The sequence below is a fragment of the Festucalex cinctus genome, chromosome 12 (genome assembly GCF_051991245.1).
Source record: "Festucalex cinctus isolate MCC-2025b chromosome 12, RoL_Fcin_1.0, whole genome shotgun sequence".
NCBI lineage: Eukaryota > Metazoa > Chordata > Actinopteri > Syngnathiformes > Syngnathidae > Festucalex > Festucalex cinctus.
Window position 1 is genome coordinate 18002613 of NC_135422.1, and position 19502 is coordinate 18022114.

The window sequence follows — 19502 nt, forward strand, 5'->3', positions numbered from 1 at the left end:
TCAGAATTAACTCCAAACAACATTGTGAAGAGACCACATATCACAGTCTATGGCACACAACATTGTGGAGCAATCACATCAGTCTACTGGAACATTAACATGGACATGCACAACATTGTGGAGCGACTACATGTCGAGTCTATTCCACATTAACATTGCGCAGTGACCACACATTGATGGTCGACACTACATAAATAATGGAATGACCACACATTGCACACAACATTCTGGAGTGATCGCGTCAGAATTAACTCCAAACAATATTGTGAAGTGACCACATATCACAATCTATGGCACACAACATTGTGGCGCAACCGTGTCAGGTGCGACTGGAACGTTAAAATGAACTCACACAGCGTTGTGGACTGATCACATGTCAGAGTGTACTGGAATAAAAAATGGACACATCCAACATTGTGCAGCTACCACGTCGAGAATCCACTAAAGGCATTGTAGTTGTAAACTAATATGGGATAAAAGTAAAGCAAAAGTGATGACATACACAGCAGCTTTAATCAGACAACAGCATAAGAACACAATGTGGGGCGTCCATCTCGTCCGGATGCGCACAGAGTCTTGTTTTGCTCCCAGTTTGTATGTATACTTCATAAAATTACATAATAAATAGTGTTGTTGGTCCTGGTGAGGCAGCAGTGTTTTTTTTTGTTAGTTTTTTTTTTCCTGTATTGTTTCTCTTTTAGTCCTCCGAGGTGACGTTGATGTCCTCGGAGCTGGTCTGCTTGGTGGCCATGCGCCACCTGTTGATGTGGTGGTTGCCCTTCTTCTTCTGTTGGGCGTCCGGCCCGTCTTCCTCCAGCTTCTGACGCTTGTACTTGGTCCGCCGGTTCTGGAACCACACCTTCACCTGTGCACACGCAAGCCACACGCTGCAGTAAGACGACGTGCCAAGTTGAACAAAATACTGTGTCATCAAATATTGTGGAGTTACCACTTGTCAGTGTACGCAACACAACAGTGTGGAGCGACCACATGCCAGAGTCTACTGGAACAGAAACATGGACATACACAACGTTGTGAATTGGCCATATGTCAGACTCTACTGAAACAAACACACGAATGCACACAACATTGTGGAGTAACCACAACTGTCTATGGCCTACTGGAATATAAGCACGGACACAAGGCACAAAGTAAACAACAGGTGCTAACCTTATGCTAATGTTAGGATTTGACCATTCATCAGCGTGCTCCTTGCAACATTGTGGAGCGACCATTTGTCAGTATCGAAAGAAACAAACATGTATAGAACATGTGGAGCGACCACACGTCAGTCCACTCCACACACAACATTGTCGAGCGACTTCATGTCAGCACGTCTGCAACGTACATGGATTCACAAAACAGTCTGGAGAGACCACGTCAACGTCTACTCCAGACAACATTGTGGCACAACCACTCCATAGTCCACACAATATTATGGACTTACTGTAACATAAACATGGATGCACATGACACAAGTCACGGTCTGCTCCACACAATGATTTGGGGCGACAAGATGTAAGTCTATCGGAACATAAACTTCAATGCATACAACATTGTGGAGCGGCCACACGTCAATCAACTCCACACAACATTGTGGAGCGACTTCGTGTCAGCATGTATGCAGCGTACATGGATTCACACAATAGTCTGGGGACCACGTCTGCGTCTACTCCACACAACATTGTGGCACAACCACACCTCAGAGTACTCCATAGTCCACACAATATTATTGACTCTACTGTAACATAAACATAGATGCACAAGACACAAGTCACGATGTGCTCCACACAATGTTTTGGAGAGACAAGATGTAAGTCTATCGGAACATAAATTTCAATGCATACAATGTTGTGGAGCTACCACATGTCAGACTCTACTAGAATCTATGCTCACAATATTGTGGAGCGTACACATCATATTCTAATCCACACAATATTTTGGAGAGACCGTGTCATCTACTGCAACATAACTATGGGTGAACACAGCATGGCATTAGCGTCTACCGTAAACAGAGATTCATACAACACTGTGGAGCAACCATATGTCAGCCAACTCCACACAACATTGTGGAGCAGCTTCGTGTCAGCACATCTGCAACGTACATGGATTCACACAACAGTCTGGAGTAACCACGTCAGTGTCTACTCCACACAACATTGTGGCACAACCACAGCTCAGAGTACTCCATAGTCCACGCAATATGTTATGTTATGGACTCTACTTTAATGTAAACATGGTCGCACACGACACAAGTCACGGTCTGCTCCACACAATGTTTTAGAAGATAAAGAAGATAAACTTTAATGCATACATTGTGGAGTGTGCACGCATCAGATTCTAAGCCACGCAATATTTTGGAGCGACCATGTCAGTCTACTGCAACATAACTATGGATGAACACAGCATGGCGTTAGCGTCTATACCGTAAGTCTACTATGAGTCATACAACATTGTGGAGCGACAACATTACACAGTCCAGGCTGCACGACTTTTTGGAGCACCATCTCAGTCAACCGGAACATTAAAACGAACACGAACAAAATTGCAGAGTGATCACGTGTCCAATTCCACTCCACACAACGTTGTGGAGCGACCACATGTTGGATTCTTGACGCTTACTTGCAGTTTGTTTTATGTTTTCTTTTAAACCTTACTAAATCTTCCTGTTTTTTTTGGGGGGGGGGTTTGTTTTGTTTTTTGAAACCTGCTGGCTCGCAGGTGTCTCTTTTTTTATTGCCAATTAGGCCTAATTGACACCCACGTGGCATCACTAACACATAAACTTTCATCCAATAACGGCGCTAAATATGCCACACGCTATTTTTGGACTTGTCAAAGCGGGAAGAGCGAGCTGGTGTAAACACCGTCATTATGACTAGTAATAAAATAAGTCTTGCATGCCTGGCTTGAACACATGACATGATGATATTAATGTGCAAGTTTGTGCTTCAATATTTCCATATTTGCGTGTCAATTTGAAGGTTATTCACATGTTTTGACAAGGATTCAGTCACAGTTGTGGAACAGATGATTTATTCGATGTACCTGCTGTACTGTGGTTCAAATTAAATTACAGTACAATAATGTATATGGAAAAAAAACATACATTCAAGAAAATACATAATTTATCTACTTCATAGAGCAGGGATAGGCTAACAAAACAGATTTTTAAAAACAGACCGATGAGGCAAGTTATTCATTGATGAGTTAAAAAATTGTATGTAAAATATAACAAGAAAAGAATAATCCATTCTCTTTTTGTTTTATTTATTTATAATAATGTAATTCAAATTAAGCAAGCCATTTTTAATATAAAATTAAAACATGAATTGAAAGCTTTGATTAATTTACTATGAGTTTAAATTTATTTACAATTTTAATTAAGAAAAATTGTTACATTACATAAGTGCATTAAAATAAACCAGAATGAAAATAATTTGAAGTTGTTCATTTTATTAAAAAAAAAAAAATCTATAGAAGAAAAGAATAGTCCATTTTCTTTCTGCGTTTTACTTATTTATAATAATGTAATTTAAAGCAAGCCATTTTTAATACAAAATTAAAACATTTATTGAAAACATTGATTATTTTACTATTTATTCACAATTTGAATAAAAAAAAACAATTAAGTGCATTAAAATAAACCAGAATGAAAATAAAATGTAAATTGTTCATTTTATTTTTAAAAATATTTGACATATAACAAGAAAAGAATAGTCATTCTCTTTTTTGTTTTATTTATTTAGAATAATGTAATTCCAATTAAATAAGCCATTTTTAATACAAAATTTAAAAAAAACATAAATTAAAAGATGTGATTGTTTTAGTACAGTTTTCAATTATTTACAATTTCAATAAAAAAAATAAAAAAAAACATTAAATAAGTGCATTAAAATGAACCAGAGTGAAAATAAATTTAAGTGGTTAATTTTTAAAATAATAATAATAATAATAATAATAATAATAATAATAATAATAATAATAATAATAATAATAATAATAATAATAATAATAATAATGAATAAATGACTTCCCGGGCCCTCACCTGCGTCTCGGACAGGCTGAGGCTGCCGGCCAGCTGCTTCCGCTCGGCGCCCACCACGTAATGGTTCTTCTCGAAGGCCCGCTCCAGGCGCAGCAGCTGCGACGGCGAGAAGGCGGTTCGGATCCGCTTGGGCTTCCGGGCGAACGGGCCGTGGAGGAGCAGGCTGTCCTGGGACACGTCGTGACCTGCCGGGGCGGTGGGGACGACAACATAGCGCGGACCGCCATTACGGCTCACTCAATTCAACTTAGAGAGCGCGTTGTGCAGTCTGAAGGCCGCCATTTCCGAGACGCCGAAAAGGTGACTTGTTAACACCTGTTGTTTACTATACGCTTAAAACTCTACATTAAAAAAATAAAATAAAAATAAGAAATACATATATTTTTGTCACTACATTTTCGTTCAAATTAAAAAAATAAATCAAGTTTGTCTGTTTGCTACTGTTAAAACCACACGTTTATTGTTAATGTGAATTAAACAAAGTTTTTTTAAACACAAAAAGCGCACGGAAGTAGATGCTTTTATACTAAACAGATGAAGCAAAAGCTCAATTAAAACATGGTCTGTTTCATTTTTTAATCTGTTTTGAATTGTTAGTAATAATAATGATCCGTTTTGTAATGTTATAACTTCCAATCTAGACATTTACTTGAATCAAACCTTTAAACGAGTACGATTTATAATTTAGTATTTACCGTATTAATTATTGTAGTTTGTTTTCTACCCAATGTTGCCGTTTTAATTTTATACATATACAACTGATCATTTGGATGTTTGGTCATTAAAAAAAAAAAAAAAAAAAAAAAAACATCTTTAACTGCTCAAATTGTTATTTGACATATTTACACTTGGTTCTGATTATTTTTCAATTGTTCATGTCAGTGAAACTGTCAGTAGGATGTTTGTTTATTTATTTATTAATTTACTTTACTGTATTCCTTATTTAATAATGAAGAGAATGCAATTTCATGATATTGTAACAAAAACAACCTTTTTACTCACGTTGAACTGCACTCTGGGACAAAGAACTATATATATTCAAGATATTGTTTTTAAAAATCTGTTTTGGTTGACACGATGTGAGAAATTATTTTTTATTATGTTGTTATACGTTTATTTTGCTTGGAGTGCAGTATACTGAAATCATAAAAAAAAAAAAGTATTATTATTACTATTATTATAATTATTATGATTTTTATTATTTGTTATTCATTATTATTATTATTATTATTATTATTATTATTATTATTATTATTATTATTATTATTATTATTGTTGTTATTGCGCAGTTGTGTGCAAGATTATGCCATATAGAATTTTGCATTTATTGAATTGTGTAGCGGGTCCTTTCTTTATCATGCGTGTATAAATGGATTGATCTTAATGACAAATATAGGCGCATGCGCAATTACCTTGAAACCTGTGTCCAAAGAAGCGGTTGCGGAGCACCCAGGGGTAAAAATGGAGCGGGTCTCGGTGCTGATGCGCGGAGCCGAAGAAGTGCGCGGCGTGGTGCTGCAGGTGCTGGTTGTGATGTTGCTGATGGTGATGATGGTGGTGGTGGTGGTGGTGGGGCAGGTGCGAGTGGGGGCCCACGGCCAGCGACGGGTGGCTCACCGGCTCGGGGAACACCAGCTCGGCCGGGTTCGGGTAAAGCGAGCGGGCCACGGCAGCCGCGGCGGCCGCCGACGCCGTCCCGGGAGCGGCGGCCGCCGCCTGGTAGCCGCCCCCGCCGCCAATCAGGGCGTCGGCGGCGTAGCTGAGCGCCGTGGGGCGGATGATGGGCTCGTCGCCGTCGGCCTGCAGCGGGTTCTCTTTGGCCACTAGTGACTCGATGGTGAAGCAGCTGCGCTTGCCCGCCGGCGCGAACATCTCCGGACGAGAAACAAGTCGCCTTTTTCTTTTCTTTTGTTTTCTTTTGTTTTTCTCTTCCCTGCTAAATCCTCTTTCACATCAGATCCAACTTGTCCTTTTTGCAGCCTGGAGAGATGTGGCTTGAAAAGTCAACAGTGCAGCAAGTCCTCCTTGACGCCAAAGCTTTTCTTCTGTACGCAAGACTGCACAAGTGAGAGCGAGCATGTAAAACTGCACCCCCCCCCCCCCTCCCTCCCTCCACGCTCACCCGCACCCCAGCCTGCGCAGACGCTGATTGGACCGCAGCACCTGCCAATCAAGACACGTCGAGAAGTTCGTTTTTGGAGTAAGTATATTTTGCATGCAAGGCGTCTCTAAAAAAAAAAAGAAAAAACAAAAAACACTTCCAGGTTATCTTAAATATGACATTTTCATATATTTTCATATAGTCTCATGTACTTTCTCGTGACTTGTCCGTTAATTTTGCAGGGAGGTAATTTCATTTTTCGTTCTTCCGGTTTTGCTTTTTTTCCCTCATTATCGCAAGCTTGAATTTTAATTAGTGTTGTTCCGATACCATTTTTTGGCTCCCGATACCGATACCGATACCCAGCTTTGCAGTATCGGCCGATACCTATACCATACTGATACTTAAGTTTTTGTTTTTTTTTCCTCAACATGAAACAGCTGTCCTGCCATTGGTTCAGAGCATTCAAGGGCCAATAGGATATCTTAGATCGGCATGCAGTGAACATGTCACATACCAGTTAATGTTGTGCACCAGCAAGACACAAGATGCTGCATCCAAAATCCTATATTAGCGTTGGAATTAATGGTATCGGCATGTTACTTGTGAGTAGTCACCGATACCGATACCGATACCACTGTTTTAATGCAGCATCGTCACATCTGCCGATACAAGTATCGGTATCGGAACAACACTAATTTTAATTATAGCACAAATGAACAAATGTGATTGTCAATACTAATCTATAATAACATAAGATACATTCAACATTTTTATCACCATGGCCTACATATAATTTTAATGTATTTCGTTCCAGTGAAGATGGTCTCACGTGACTTATTTTAGAGGCCTATATTTAATTAATTTAATTAAGAAGGGATACTTTGACTCATTGAACAATTTTCAGCAGTGAAAAGGGAATATTTTGTCCAGGATGAATTTGATAACTTCATTATTTTGTTTCATGTACAATTAATGCCTTTATAAAGGATTTTTTTTACTTACTGTCGATTGATAATGACGTCACACGTGCTGCGGAAGTAGGTAAGGGCCAAACATGGCTCAATGTTTTCTGAGTATATGGTCACTCAGGTGACGTCATCAGTCGACAGCAAGTATAAAGTACTTTTTAAAGGTATTAATTGTACATGAAAAATAAAGAAGTGACCACATTAATTATAGACAAAATATTCACTTTTTACTGCTGAAAATGGCTTAATGAGTCAAGTTTCCCTTTAAAACTAAAATAAAAACTATTTTTAAGAAAAAAAAATCAAGAAATTGTCTCTCAATGGCATTTTTATTATTGACACTTTTTAAATGAAATAATAAATATAGTCATTGGCCTTCTGTTTATGAAATAATATAAAAAGCGCGATGTTTAGTCATGACATCAAGTGTTGACGTTTTATTTGACTCTCTATTTGTAACTATTTCATCAAAAAGTTGTTTGCAAGCTATTAAAAAAAAAATTTCCTTTCTTGCACGAGAAAGGTTTGAGGTCGTGGAAACAAAAGGAGAAGAAAAAAAAAAAACAATTGACGAGTGATGCCGGTTAATGATTGACTTGGGAGCTGCGATAGAAAATGATTAGCGTCAAACAAGCTGTTGATGAGGCGTTTAGAAGCTTTCAAGGCTCCTAAACGCATCACCGCCCGACCAGATTTCTTCAGTGACGTCATCCTGAGTTAGATAAACATCGTTGGGAGTCAGCATTTAGGAGGAAAGAAACCTTCTGTCATTGAATTAACATGTGTTTGTTTTTTTGAATGACGTAAAGCCTTTTTTGATGTGAAGCATGTCGCGGTGCCCGAACAGCCTGCGGGCGTGCATGCGCGCTCATGCGCGTCCCCGCTGCGGGTTAATGTTTGTGTGCGTGCGTGTACGCGCGCGGGCTTGAGTGGGGATTTTTGTTTTTTTCGTTATTTAATTTCTTTTATTTTATTTTACAAATACACTATGCTGGTAACTTTACTTAAGGAGCATGCGGGAATAAATTAATGTTAATCCAGTGGTGTCAAAAATATGGCCCGCGGGCCGTAACTGGCCCGCCCGTGGGGGGTCCAGTCTGGGCCAGTGAGGACGGACATAAACTGCACTTTTTCACTTAAATCAAGTGTTGTTGCTAATTTTGTCCACTGGGGGGCGCACTGGTGACCACTTGAATGACATTCTGAAATGTGGCTGTTACTTGGGATCTGACAAAAATATTTTGTGCTCATGTTTGTTCATAAGAAATTGCAATCAAATAATAATACATTTGATTATTTTTTTTATTTTTATTTTTTAGTTTTAGGTTTTTATTTTATTTGAACCGACATACAGTAAATATTTTAACCTGTGGTTATCTTATTAGGTCAGATTTGGGTGAAAGTGGCCCCTGAATGAAACGACTTTGACAGGCTTGCCTTGAACTTATCTGATTGGAACCTTTTCAGTTAAGTTTTACCGACCGACAACCACAATTATTTCCTGCAACTTGAGCTCACTCATGTTTTGATATTTAACATTTTCTGAATGCACCATCACAATGTGATAATAATTCCATTTGAAGCTTGTAAACTAAAGAGAAGCATGTAAGAATGTATTTGACACCTTCTGTAATGCGTGTGAAGGTTATTAATATTTAGTGGTAAAGAAATGAACAAAGGTGTTAATGAATGGGCACACCTGCTATATGTAAATTACATTAGAATAAAGAAAAACTACTAATAAGAAACAGTAACTTTCTTATAGTTTAAAAAATATCATCCCCTGAGTATTTGAAATTTTATCTACATGCTTAACCTCTTAAATAATTAATTAATGAATTAATTAATTAATTAATAATCTCTAAATAAATTACAGCCTTGGAATAAAAAAAAAGCATGAGTTCCAAATGTTTAATTGTTTTTGGTCTGTTATGACGTAACCCTTTAAAGGAGAACAGCTGCCGCCTGTGGTGATAAAATGTACTTTACAAAGAAAACGGATGTTTTTCAAAGTAGTCAAGGTCGGACAGCGAAACGTATGTGAATAGAAAAATAAAACTATGTTGAGAAAAGTTACTTTAAAAGAGTTTTAAAGCTAAATTTAAAATGATACATTCTTATGGCCCTATACTGTAAAACAGGAATCCTCAAATTGTGCTACGAGGAGGCCCTCTAGTGGTACGTGAAGAAATGACTGAATTCCATTTTCAAATTGTATCATGTTACATTGGCTGATTTTTTTTCTTTTTTACAGTTCTGCTTTAGCCTATTTAACTTTTGATGTTCTGTACAATAATACGATAATAATCTCAGCATTTGTATTCATGTATTTTTTTTTAACATAGCACTTGAAAAGCACTGTTGTAGAACATTTCAAGATGTGGTAAAGAGGGGGGGAAAAAAACAATCCGAGTTGTGGTACAGTATAGTTTTTTCTGGATTTGTGCTGCCATCTGTTGGTCAAACTGAGGTACAACAGTTTGAGATGATTGTTAAAGTGCACGCGCAATTATCTGTACAGCACTACAGACTTTTTTTTTTAATGTAACATGAGGATTAAAACGTTACTAATAGTTCTTCTAAATTGATTGTATGTCACGTTCTTCATCTTTCTGTAGTCAATAATAACATCACATTTCATGTTGGAGTCGACCACAACGCCCATTGCGGTGAATATGCAGCAACATTTTTTTGGGGGGGGGGAATAGCTGCAAGCAAACACTTGACACTTGATGTAATAGTTCATCAAGAGAATATTGTTATGTTGATTTAATGGAATGTGTGAGATGAAGTGCATGATTCATGAACATGTGCTCCTTCATTAAAATAAGCTAATTGACCATTTTGTTTGGTATTAGTGTTGTGTGCTCAACACTAATGTGTGGCCTAATGCTAATGTGTGCGCCATTAAAAAAATAAAAATAAATCACCCCTGCGACTAACGACATGGCAAAAGTAGCACGTTGCTGCGTTTGTGGCACCTGCGCGACAACCTGTGACACCCCCCCCCCCCCCCCCCCAACCCCAGCCCCACCCTCACATCATCACCATGGAGGACCCGCGCCCTCCCCGACCCTCATCCAACACCCATTCGGCCTAAACAAACATCCAGTGCAATACATTCAATGTAGAACTTTGATCAACACCTTTGACATTATAGTTGAAAATGGAAAATTATTAAAAATCCTCAAGACAAGTAGAACCTTGCAATATCACCAGTTTGAATTCTTTACAAGTACAAATTTGATAATATTCTAATGTAGTCTACCTAATAGTAAATAAAGTGTACAAATTAAGTAAAATATTCTAAATATGTTAATATTTGTAAAAATACAGTCATATTAAAATACTGAAAGTCGATCAATAACAAGTTTAAGGAGTGTTCTGTGCTTTAATTTACTACATTTTACTTATAACTAAAATGTTTATTTTCCGTTTTATGGATTAAAAAAAAAACTAAAACGTGTAAACATAATTATTATAAATGTAATGAAAATGTATATTCGTAATTATTAAAGTTACAAATAAGTGAGGGTTACTGCTGGTTTGAATTTTGGAATTCTTTTGATGAATGTAGATATGGTTATTCTAAAGAAGATGATAATTAAAAATATATATATATTGGACTGTAATTGACTTCTGTTATACTCTGAGAATTTAAAAATGTCTTCTATTATAGACAAATATTTTTACGTAAATAAATAAATAAATAGATAAATAGATAAATTAATTAATTAATTAATTAATTGATTGATTAATTAATTAATTAAATAAAATGTTCTGTATTGAATTTCACTTTATATCTTCTACCTTAAAACTATAATAAAATGATATTATTTTTGCGCCAATGAAACGTAAATACACCCGATTTGAAGTCATTCTACTGTATCGTGGCTCTTTTGTGGCAACTTTACTGGCTCCTTTTCCGCTCTGTGTGCTGATTGGCTGGCAGTCTGAACGCAGACAGGAAGTGTTGTGTCCCGCCCCCGCCCCCGCCCCCTCCCCATAGGAGGCCGTGTCGGTGCCTGCCATTGTGCTGGCTCAACAAAAGAGTCTGCTTCCACTTCAAACGGCGGTAATGAAAGCTAATGACTATTAGATGGAGTGCGCCACATAAAATATGCTAAGCGCCGTTTTGACAACGCATGAGAACTTTCACACCTTCTTCTCGACTCCTCTCGGGACACGGCGTCCATCTTGGACCCCACACGTTTTTTTGTTGTTTTTTTTTTACCTGCATACAGTATATCGTGCTGTACGTATTAGCGATTCTCAAAGTGGCACGAGGGCACCCTCTATTGGTACGTGAGAAAAATGACAAATGACGTACATTTGTTCAGTACAGTTTAAAAACGTTTGTTGATTTTAGCTACTTTTTGAATGTATCTTTTAAAGGATGTGCCATGCCTTTTATTTAACTGACTTATAATTGAAGTACACTTTTCATTTTCCTCTGTTTTAGCATACTGTCAATGGCCACTTCATTGGGTACACATGAACTGATGATATACTTTTTAAGCTTAGCTTTTTATTTGGCTTTTTTGTCTTTAGGGTTAGCGTTAGGTTACAAAATATGAAAGAATCAACTTGTTTTGCTATTTTGGCGGGCTTTTTGTCAAAGTGACAGCAGATTATTTTCCTTATGATTTTTCTACCGATAACCACCAGCTTTAAACGCACGTTGCAATTTCGACAACCCTACTGATGTAGAAGACTCAATTTTGAAGACTCGTGACGTAACACAAGATAGCCAAGAAAAGTAATGGCGAGTGAGTAGGTCTTAATTTGAAGAAGGCTACGCAGCCGGCAGCCCCCGGTGTTGCTTTCCAACTGTTCAGGTCGCCTTTGCTAATTGAGAGCATGACCACTCACCCCCCCCCCCCCCCCCCCCCCCGCCCACTCCCCAAATCCTCTTCATCCTCTCCAGTTTTTCCCAGGCCTCGTCCCTCAATGGGATTACGCTGGACGCTAAAATAGCGGGCGTCATCTTATCGCCTGGTTTTGGGGGAGTTTGCGTGCAAATCAAATCAGACTCACCATAGAGATCTGCTTCAGTACTTTTCATTCAACTTAGATTCTGTTACTCATCCCTGCTGTCTTCTTTCTCTTCTTCCTATTCTCTCATCAGCCATGTCCTGCCAAGCACAAATCACATTGAGGAAGTAGGTAGGTAGCTAGCTAGCTAGCTAGCTTGCTTGCTTGCTTGCTTGCTTACACGCTTACTTAGTAACAGCTTGCTTGCTTGCTTACACGCTTACTTAGTAAGTTCCTTTCTGGGGGAGTTTCTTCGTGATTTATTTGAAAAGGGAGTGAGTTGGTTCATTTGTTAATTACAATTGTTCATTAGTTAATCGCTGAGTTACTAAGCAAGTATGCTACTTTATGAGTTAGTCGGTCATTAACTCAGTAAGTCCACCACAAGCACATTAATCACCAAGTTAGTCAGTGAGTGAATTGACTAGCTAGCCACGTCTTTTTAAAGTGAGTTACTTCATTAGTCATTGGTTGTTTGGTTAATGAGTTGAGTTATCGAGTGAGCTGGTTAATGAGTTCTGGAGTTCATTAATCAGCGAGTCATTGAAAGTTTTATTCTTTCAACAAATTAGCAACTGAAGGAGTTAGTCACTAAGTTTAATTCGCAGTGAACAAAAAAAAATCACATCACAGCAATAAGTTAGTTAGTTAGTTAGTTAGTTAGTTTACTTGCTTGCCTACTTTCTTACTTAGTAAGTTAGTCTCTTGGTGACGCTAGTTAGTTGTTAGTAAGTCAGTCACAACCACATTAATCAAGGTAGTCTGAGACACATAGGTGAGTCACTGAAAGAGTTTTATTCTTCCACCAAGTTAGTATTGAGGGAGTTAGTCACTAAGTTTAATTCTCAGTGAACTATAAAAAAACACTCACCATCACATCAATCACTTAGTTAGTTAGTTAGTTAGTTAGTTAGTTAGTTAGTTAGTTAGTTAGTTAGTTAGTTAGTTAGTTAGTTTACTTGCTCACCTACTTTATTACTTAGTAAGTTAGTCTCTTGGGGACACTAGTTGTTAGTAAGTCAGTCACATCCACATTAATCAAGGTAGTCTGAGAAACTTAGGTGGCTAGTTAGCCACTGCTTTATGTGAAAAGTGAGTGAGTCCATCAGCATTGGTTGGTTGGTTAATGAGTTGAGTTATTAAGTGAGCTGGTTGATGAGTTAGCGAGTTCATAAATCCGTGAGTTACTGAATGAGTTTGTCAAGTCAATACGTTAGTGAGTGAGGGAGTTGGTCACTAGGTTTGATACTTGGTTAACTAGTAAGTCAGTCGCCACCACGGCAATCACCAAGTTAGTTAGTTAGGGTTAGTCAGACGTGTTTATTTATAAATTGGTAAGTCATTGCATTTAGTTAGTTAGATAGTTAGTTAGTAAGTAAGTGACTCGTTTTTTGTTTTTGTTTTGTTTATTGAACATATAAACATAACAGAAACATATATAAACATAAACAAGTAGCAAATAAAAATTTAAAACTCATAGAAATAATTTGTGATGGTTTACATGTCCAAAGGGAGTAGGAAGAAGTTAAAAATGTATCTAGTCCTACCCACTTATTGTTTTGAAGTGAGATAGTTTGTCTGTTAGTGAGTGAGGTTGTTAATCACCAAGTTAACGAATGTTTGTCACTCAGTTAGTCAGCCAGTTACTTATTATGTCAATTACCAAGTTAGGTAGTCAGTGAGTGGGTTAGAGAGTTAGTGAGTCAGTTTGTTAGTTAGTCAGTGGATTATTTAAGTGCATTAGTAATACAAAGTTACTTAGTGAGGCAGTCATATTAGTATTGAGTAAGTCTAACACCCACGCTACCTACTTGATGTACTTTGTATATGTCACGCCGCCACCAGGCGTGGCGGCTCATGCTTTTATTTTTGTGTCTCTGTTTCCCGTTTTACTCTGAAATCCTAAACTCTCCTCTCACCCCAGGTCACTTGCCCTTCCTGCCGCTCACTCATTACCGGTCCCCGCCCATGATTATCACCACCTGCCACCAATCAACCCACACAATAAAAGCCACCTGCATTCTCCCCTCCGTTGCCGAAGTGTCACCGTCAGTGCATGGAAGCGTCCCACAGTCCTTATGTCCTTGTTCATGTTGCCTAGCGTTGTTGCCTTGTTTTTGTGCCTTTTCCTCCCTTTTGGAGCGCCTTTAGTTACCCCTTTTGCCTTGTGCCCTTTTTCCTCCCTAGCGGAGCGCTTTCTGTTGTCCCCAGTACCTTTTGCCTGTTTTTTCCTCCCTAGTGGAGCGCTTTTTGTTCTCCACTTTTTCCCCTCCCTGTTCTCCTCTCAGTTTGAGAGGAGACCTCTGTTGGCCGGAAATAAACCTGCTGCCTTGGTGGCCTACCTTACGCCTGCGTCTGAGTCCTACTTGACCTCGCCTTGTCAGTACACTTCGGCCAGCATGGACCCAGCAGGCACGGTCGAGGCCACACTGCAGAGCCAGGAGACCCGGCTCAACAACCAGGACCGGATCCAACAGACCATGCTGTTCCGGATGGAGGAATTGACCAGCCAGGTCCACGAGCTGGTAAGCCTTTCACGGCGTCGAGCGCCAGCTCCCACTGGACAGATTCCTCACCCTGAGTTCTCCGTATCGACCACGCCATTCACCGGGGTAGGATTGAGACTGGCCTCCCCAGAACGATACTCCGGTGAACCCGGACGCTGTCAGACTTTCCTCACGGAATGCGACATTCATTTTGAACAGTTACCACAGGCATTTCCCACAGCCCGATCCCGAGTGGCCTTCATGGTGTCTCACCTGACGGGTCGGGCCAAAACCTGGGCAACCGCGGAATGGGCCAGGGGTTCCTCGGTCTGCCAAAGCGTACAGGACTTTCAAATCGCTTTGCGCCAAGTGTTTGATCCAGAAAACAATGACCGAGAGAAGGCACGAGCACTGAGCCGACTTCAGCAAGGCAAAGAATCTGTCAGCGACTATGCAGTTCGCTTTCGAACGTTGGCAACAAACAGTGGCTGGAACGACATCGCACTTCACGACCATTTTTTGAAAGGACTCTCACCTGTCATTCAAGAGCTTCTGGTTCCCGTAGATCTCCCCGCGGACTTGGACGCCTTGATTTCCCTCGCCATCCGGACCGATCATCGTCGTCAGGAGCTGGCCAAGATCGGCGGACCGCGAAGGAGGGAGGAACCCACCCCCTGGACGCGGCCACCGGAGGCCAGAAGGCTGCGACCCATCTTTCCTTCCCGACCGGAACCAGGAGAGGTGGACCTCGCCAGCGACGAACCCATGCAACTGGGAAGGGCTCGGCTTTCGCCGGAGGAGAGACAGCGCCGACGCCGAGAGGGCCGTTGCTATTATTGTGGTGGTCTTGGACACTTGGTGGAAGCCTGCACCACGAAGGGCAACCCTCCGGTGAGTTCTCCGTCACCCCGACCAGCCAAGAACCACAGACTCACGCAGATTCAGATAACTCACCACAATGTCACCACAGTTCTGTCAGCCCTTATCGACTCCGGATCCGACGAAAGTCTCATGGACTGGGAGCTCGTAAGGCAAATACGATGCTCCACCGAACCCCTTTCCGCGACCATCCTGGCTAAAGCGCTGAATGGCAAGGAGCTCTTCAGAATCACCCATATTACTGAACCTCTGGAAGTCCGAATCGGACCTCACTTCGAGACTCTCCTTTTCCACGCTGCTTCCCCCACTTTGGTTCTGGGACACCCTTGGCTGTGTCTACATGGTCCCAGAATCGACTGGAACACTGGAGTTGTGCTGGAGTGGGGAAAAGACTGCAGCTCTCACAGGTTGGAACAACCCGCACCCCGAAACTCCACAGCCCAGGTTCACCAGGTGACTCTCGTCCCACCGGCTCAAGAAGAGTACCCGAACTTGCACACTGTTCCCTCCTGCTACCACCATCTGCGGGAGGTCTTCAGCAAGACCAAAGCCATGACTCTCCCTCCACACCGCCCATATGATTGCCCGATCGATCTGATTCCCGGCTCAACCATTCCCAAGGGGAGACTGTACTCGGTCTCTGGACCCGAACGCCAAGCCATGAACAGTTACATTGACGAATCCTTGAAAGCCGGCCTCATCCGACCGTCTTCCTCGCCTGCAGGAGCAGGCTTCTTCTTTGTGAGCAAGAAGGATGGATCCCTACGCCCATGCATTGACTACAGCCCCTTGAATGACATCACGGTCAAGAACCGGTACCCATTGCCATTGATGTCCTCTGTGTTTGACCAGTTGCAACAAGCTAGAATCTTCACAAAGCTCGATCTGCGGAACGCCTATCACCTCATTCGGATCCGTGAGGGAGACGAATGGAAGACAGGCTTCAACACTCCTCGGGGACATTATGAATACCTGGTCATGCCATTTGGCCTCACGAATGCTCCCGCCGTCTTCCAGGCCATGATAAACGAAGTACTCAAAGATTTCATCGACCACTTCGTGTACGTCTACCTGGATGATATCCTGATCTACTCTCCTGACCAAGCAAACCATCGAAACCACGTGAACCGAGTCTTGCAACGCCTGCTGGATCACCGGCTTTACGTGAAAGCAGAAAAGAGCCTGTTCCACGTCAACACCATCTCCTTCTTGGGATTCGTCGTGTCACCCGGAAAAGTGGAGATGGAAGCGGACAAGGTCAGCGCCGTGAGAGATTGGCCCACGCCGGACTCACGAAAGAAGGTGCAACAATTCCTCGGATTCGCCAACTTCTACCGGCGATTTATCAGAAACTTCAGCACCATTGCCGCCCCTCTGCACGCCTTGACCTCCCCACAGGTTCGATTTAGGTGGAACACGGAAGCAGAAAGAGCATTCAAGGACTTAAAGGCTCGCTTCACCAATGCGCCAATCCTCAGAGTCCCTGACCCCAAACGCCAGTTCGTGGTGGAGGTGGACGCCTCGAGTATTGGAATTGGGGCAGTACTGTCTCAGCGTTGTCAGGAGGACGGCAAGACACATCCCTGCGCCTTCCTCTCACGAAAGTTATCTAAAGCAGAACGCAACTACTCAGTCGGTGATCGGGAGCTCCTAGCTGTAAAGGTGGCTCTCGAAGAGTGGAGACACTGGTTGGAAGGCGCCGAACTCCCCTTCGTGATCTGGACCGACCACCGAAATCTGGAATACCTACGCCAGGCCAAAAGACTCAACCCTCGACAGGCCAGATGGTCTTTGTTTTTTAACCGCTTCGTTTTCTCTCTGACCTACAGACCCGGCAGTAAGAACGTCAAGGCTGACGCTTTGTCAAGAATTCACGAGTCCGAACCACTGGAAGCCGAGCCTGAGACCATTCTGCCCCGGGACTGCATAGTCGGGGCCATGAGGTGGCAAATTGAGGACGACGTCAAAGAGGCACTACGGAACGTCACTCCCCCCACGTCATGCCCACCACGCCGACTCTTTGTGCCTGAGGAACTGAGGGCCCAGGTAATACACTGGGCCCATACTTCACGATTATTTTGCCATCCTGGAGTCCGCAGGACCATGTATGCTGTCGCCCGGAGATTCTGGTGGCCGGCAATGGAGACCACAATCAAGGACTACGTAGCTGCCTGTCCTACCTGTGCCCGCAACAAGACGTCAAACCAGTCCCGGATGGGTCTTCTTCAGCCACTACCAATCCCATCCAGACCATGGGCGGAAATTTCAGTGGATTTTGTGACCGGACTACCACCATCCCATGGTAAAACCACAATCCTCACAGTCGTCGACAGATTCTCTAAGATGGTTCGTTTCATCCCATTAACCAAGCTCCCATCCGCCAAGACCACAGCCGACATCATGATCCACCACATATTCAGGTTTTATGGTTTCCCCTTACACATCGTTTCCGACCGTGGACAGTTCGTCTCCCGTTTTTGGACTCAATTTTGTAAAGCCCTAGGTGCCAAAGCTAACCTGACTTCTGGGTACCATCCTGAGGCCAATGGGCAGGCAGAACGGCTGAACCAGCAGCTCGAAACCGGTCTCCGATGCCTCGTCTCCCAGAACCCGACAACCTGGAGCAAGTATCTAGTATGGGTCGAGCTCGCGCACAACTCTTTGCCCACATCTGCCACAGGTCTCACCCCTTTTAAATGCGTCCACGGCTACGATCCGCCATTCTTCGCCGAACTGGAAGAGGAGGCAACGGTCCCCTCGGTCAAGGCCATGATCCGTCGGTGCCACAAGGTCTGGTCGGCGGCCCGGACGGCGCTTCAACGCCAGGGAGACCGGGTGAAGAGGGCCGCCGACCGGAAGAGGAGACCGGCACCAGAATACCGCCCAGGCCAGCGAGTTTGGCTATCAGCCAAACACCTCAGGCTCAAGGTACCATGTCCAAAGTTGGCCCCGCGCTTTGTGGGGCCTTTTCCAGTAACCAAGTCCATAGGACCTGCCGCCGTTCGACTCCGTCTGCCACGATCCCTCAGAGTTCATCCTACATTCCACGTCAGCCAAGTCAAGCCTGTTCATGAAAGCACACTGGTGCCCTCCGAACCCGACCCACCCCCCCCGGAGATGATTGAAGGCGGCCCCGTTTACAAGGTTAGAAAACTTTTGGATGTTCGTAATCGGGGCCGCGGAAGACAATACCTGGTGGACTGGGAGGGATACGGCCCGGAGGAAAGGCAATGGGTCCCCTCCCGGTTCATCGTGGATCCCTCGTTAATTGATGAATTTTATGAAGATCACCCTGACATTCCTGGGCCGTCAAGAGCCGGCCGTTGAGGGGGGGGGTACTGTCACGCCGCCACCAGGCGTGGCGGCTCATGCTTTTATTTTTGTGTCTCTGTTTCCCGTTTTACTCTGAAATCCTAAACTCTCCTCTCACCCCAGGTCACTTGCGCTTCCTGCTGCTCACTCATTACCGGTCCCCGCCCATGATTATCACCACCTGCCACCAATCAACCCACACAATAAAAGCCACCTGCATTCTCCCCTCCGTTGCCGAAGTGTCACCGTCAGTGCATGGAAGCGTCCCACAGTCCTTATGTCCTTGTTCATGTTGCCTAGCGTTGTTGCCTTGTTTTTGTGCCTTTTCCTCCCTTTTGGAGCGCCTTTAGTTACCCCTTTTGCCTTGTGCCCTTTTTCCTCCCTAGCGGAGCGCTTTCTGTTGTCCCCAGTACCTTTTGCCTGTTTTTTCCTCCCTAGTGGAGCGCTTTTTGTTCTCCACTTTTTCCCCTCCCTGTTCTCCTCTCAGTTTGAGAGGAGACCTCTGTTGGCCGGAAATAAACCTGCTGCCTTGGTGGCCTACCTTACGCCTGCGTCTGAGTCCTACTTGACCTCGCCTTGTCAGTATACAGCAACGCCTGTTCTTAAAGCGCTTTATAAATAAAGTTGAGTTGAGTTGATGTGATTTAATCAGTCGGCTAATTCTAAAACCA

At 42.5% G+C, this 19502-nt stretch overlaps 1 protein-coding gene across 1 annotated transcript; it reads right to left on the bottom strand.

Annotated features, from left to right (window-relative positions):
- Nucleotides 1-697: 697 nt before the first annotated feature.
- emx1 (empty spiracles homeobox 1) lies at nucleotides 698-5920 on the bottom strand. Its single transcript, XM_077539215.1, has 3 exons — nucleotides 5461-5920; nucleotides 4049-4233; nucleotides 698-865 (listed from the first exon to the last, which is right to left on the bottom strand). The coding sequence occupies exons 1-3, from the start codon at nucleotides 5918-5920 to the stop codon at nucleotides 698-700; spliced, it is 813 nt and encodes a 270-aa protein (XP_077395341.1).
- Nucleotides 5921-19502: the final 13582 nt, after the last annotated feature.

What these genes read in the sequence shown, in the direction of transcription:
- emx1 (XM_077539215.1), bottom strand. Translation starts at nt 5,920, where the DNA reads ATGTTCGCGCCGGCGGGCAAGCGCAGCTGCTTCACCATCGAGTCACTA. An exon ending in CTTTGGACACAGGTTTCAAG is followed by an intron (nt 4,234 to 5,460) that starts GTAATTGCGCAT and finishes CCGCCCCGGCAG; the next exon opens with GTCACGACGTGTCCCAGGAC. An exon ending in TCAGCCTGTCCGAGACGCAG is followed by an intron (nt 866 to 4,048) that starts GTGAGGGCCCGG and finishes GCGTGTGCACAG; the next exon opens with GTGAAGGTGTGGTTCCAGAA.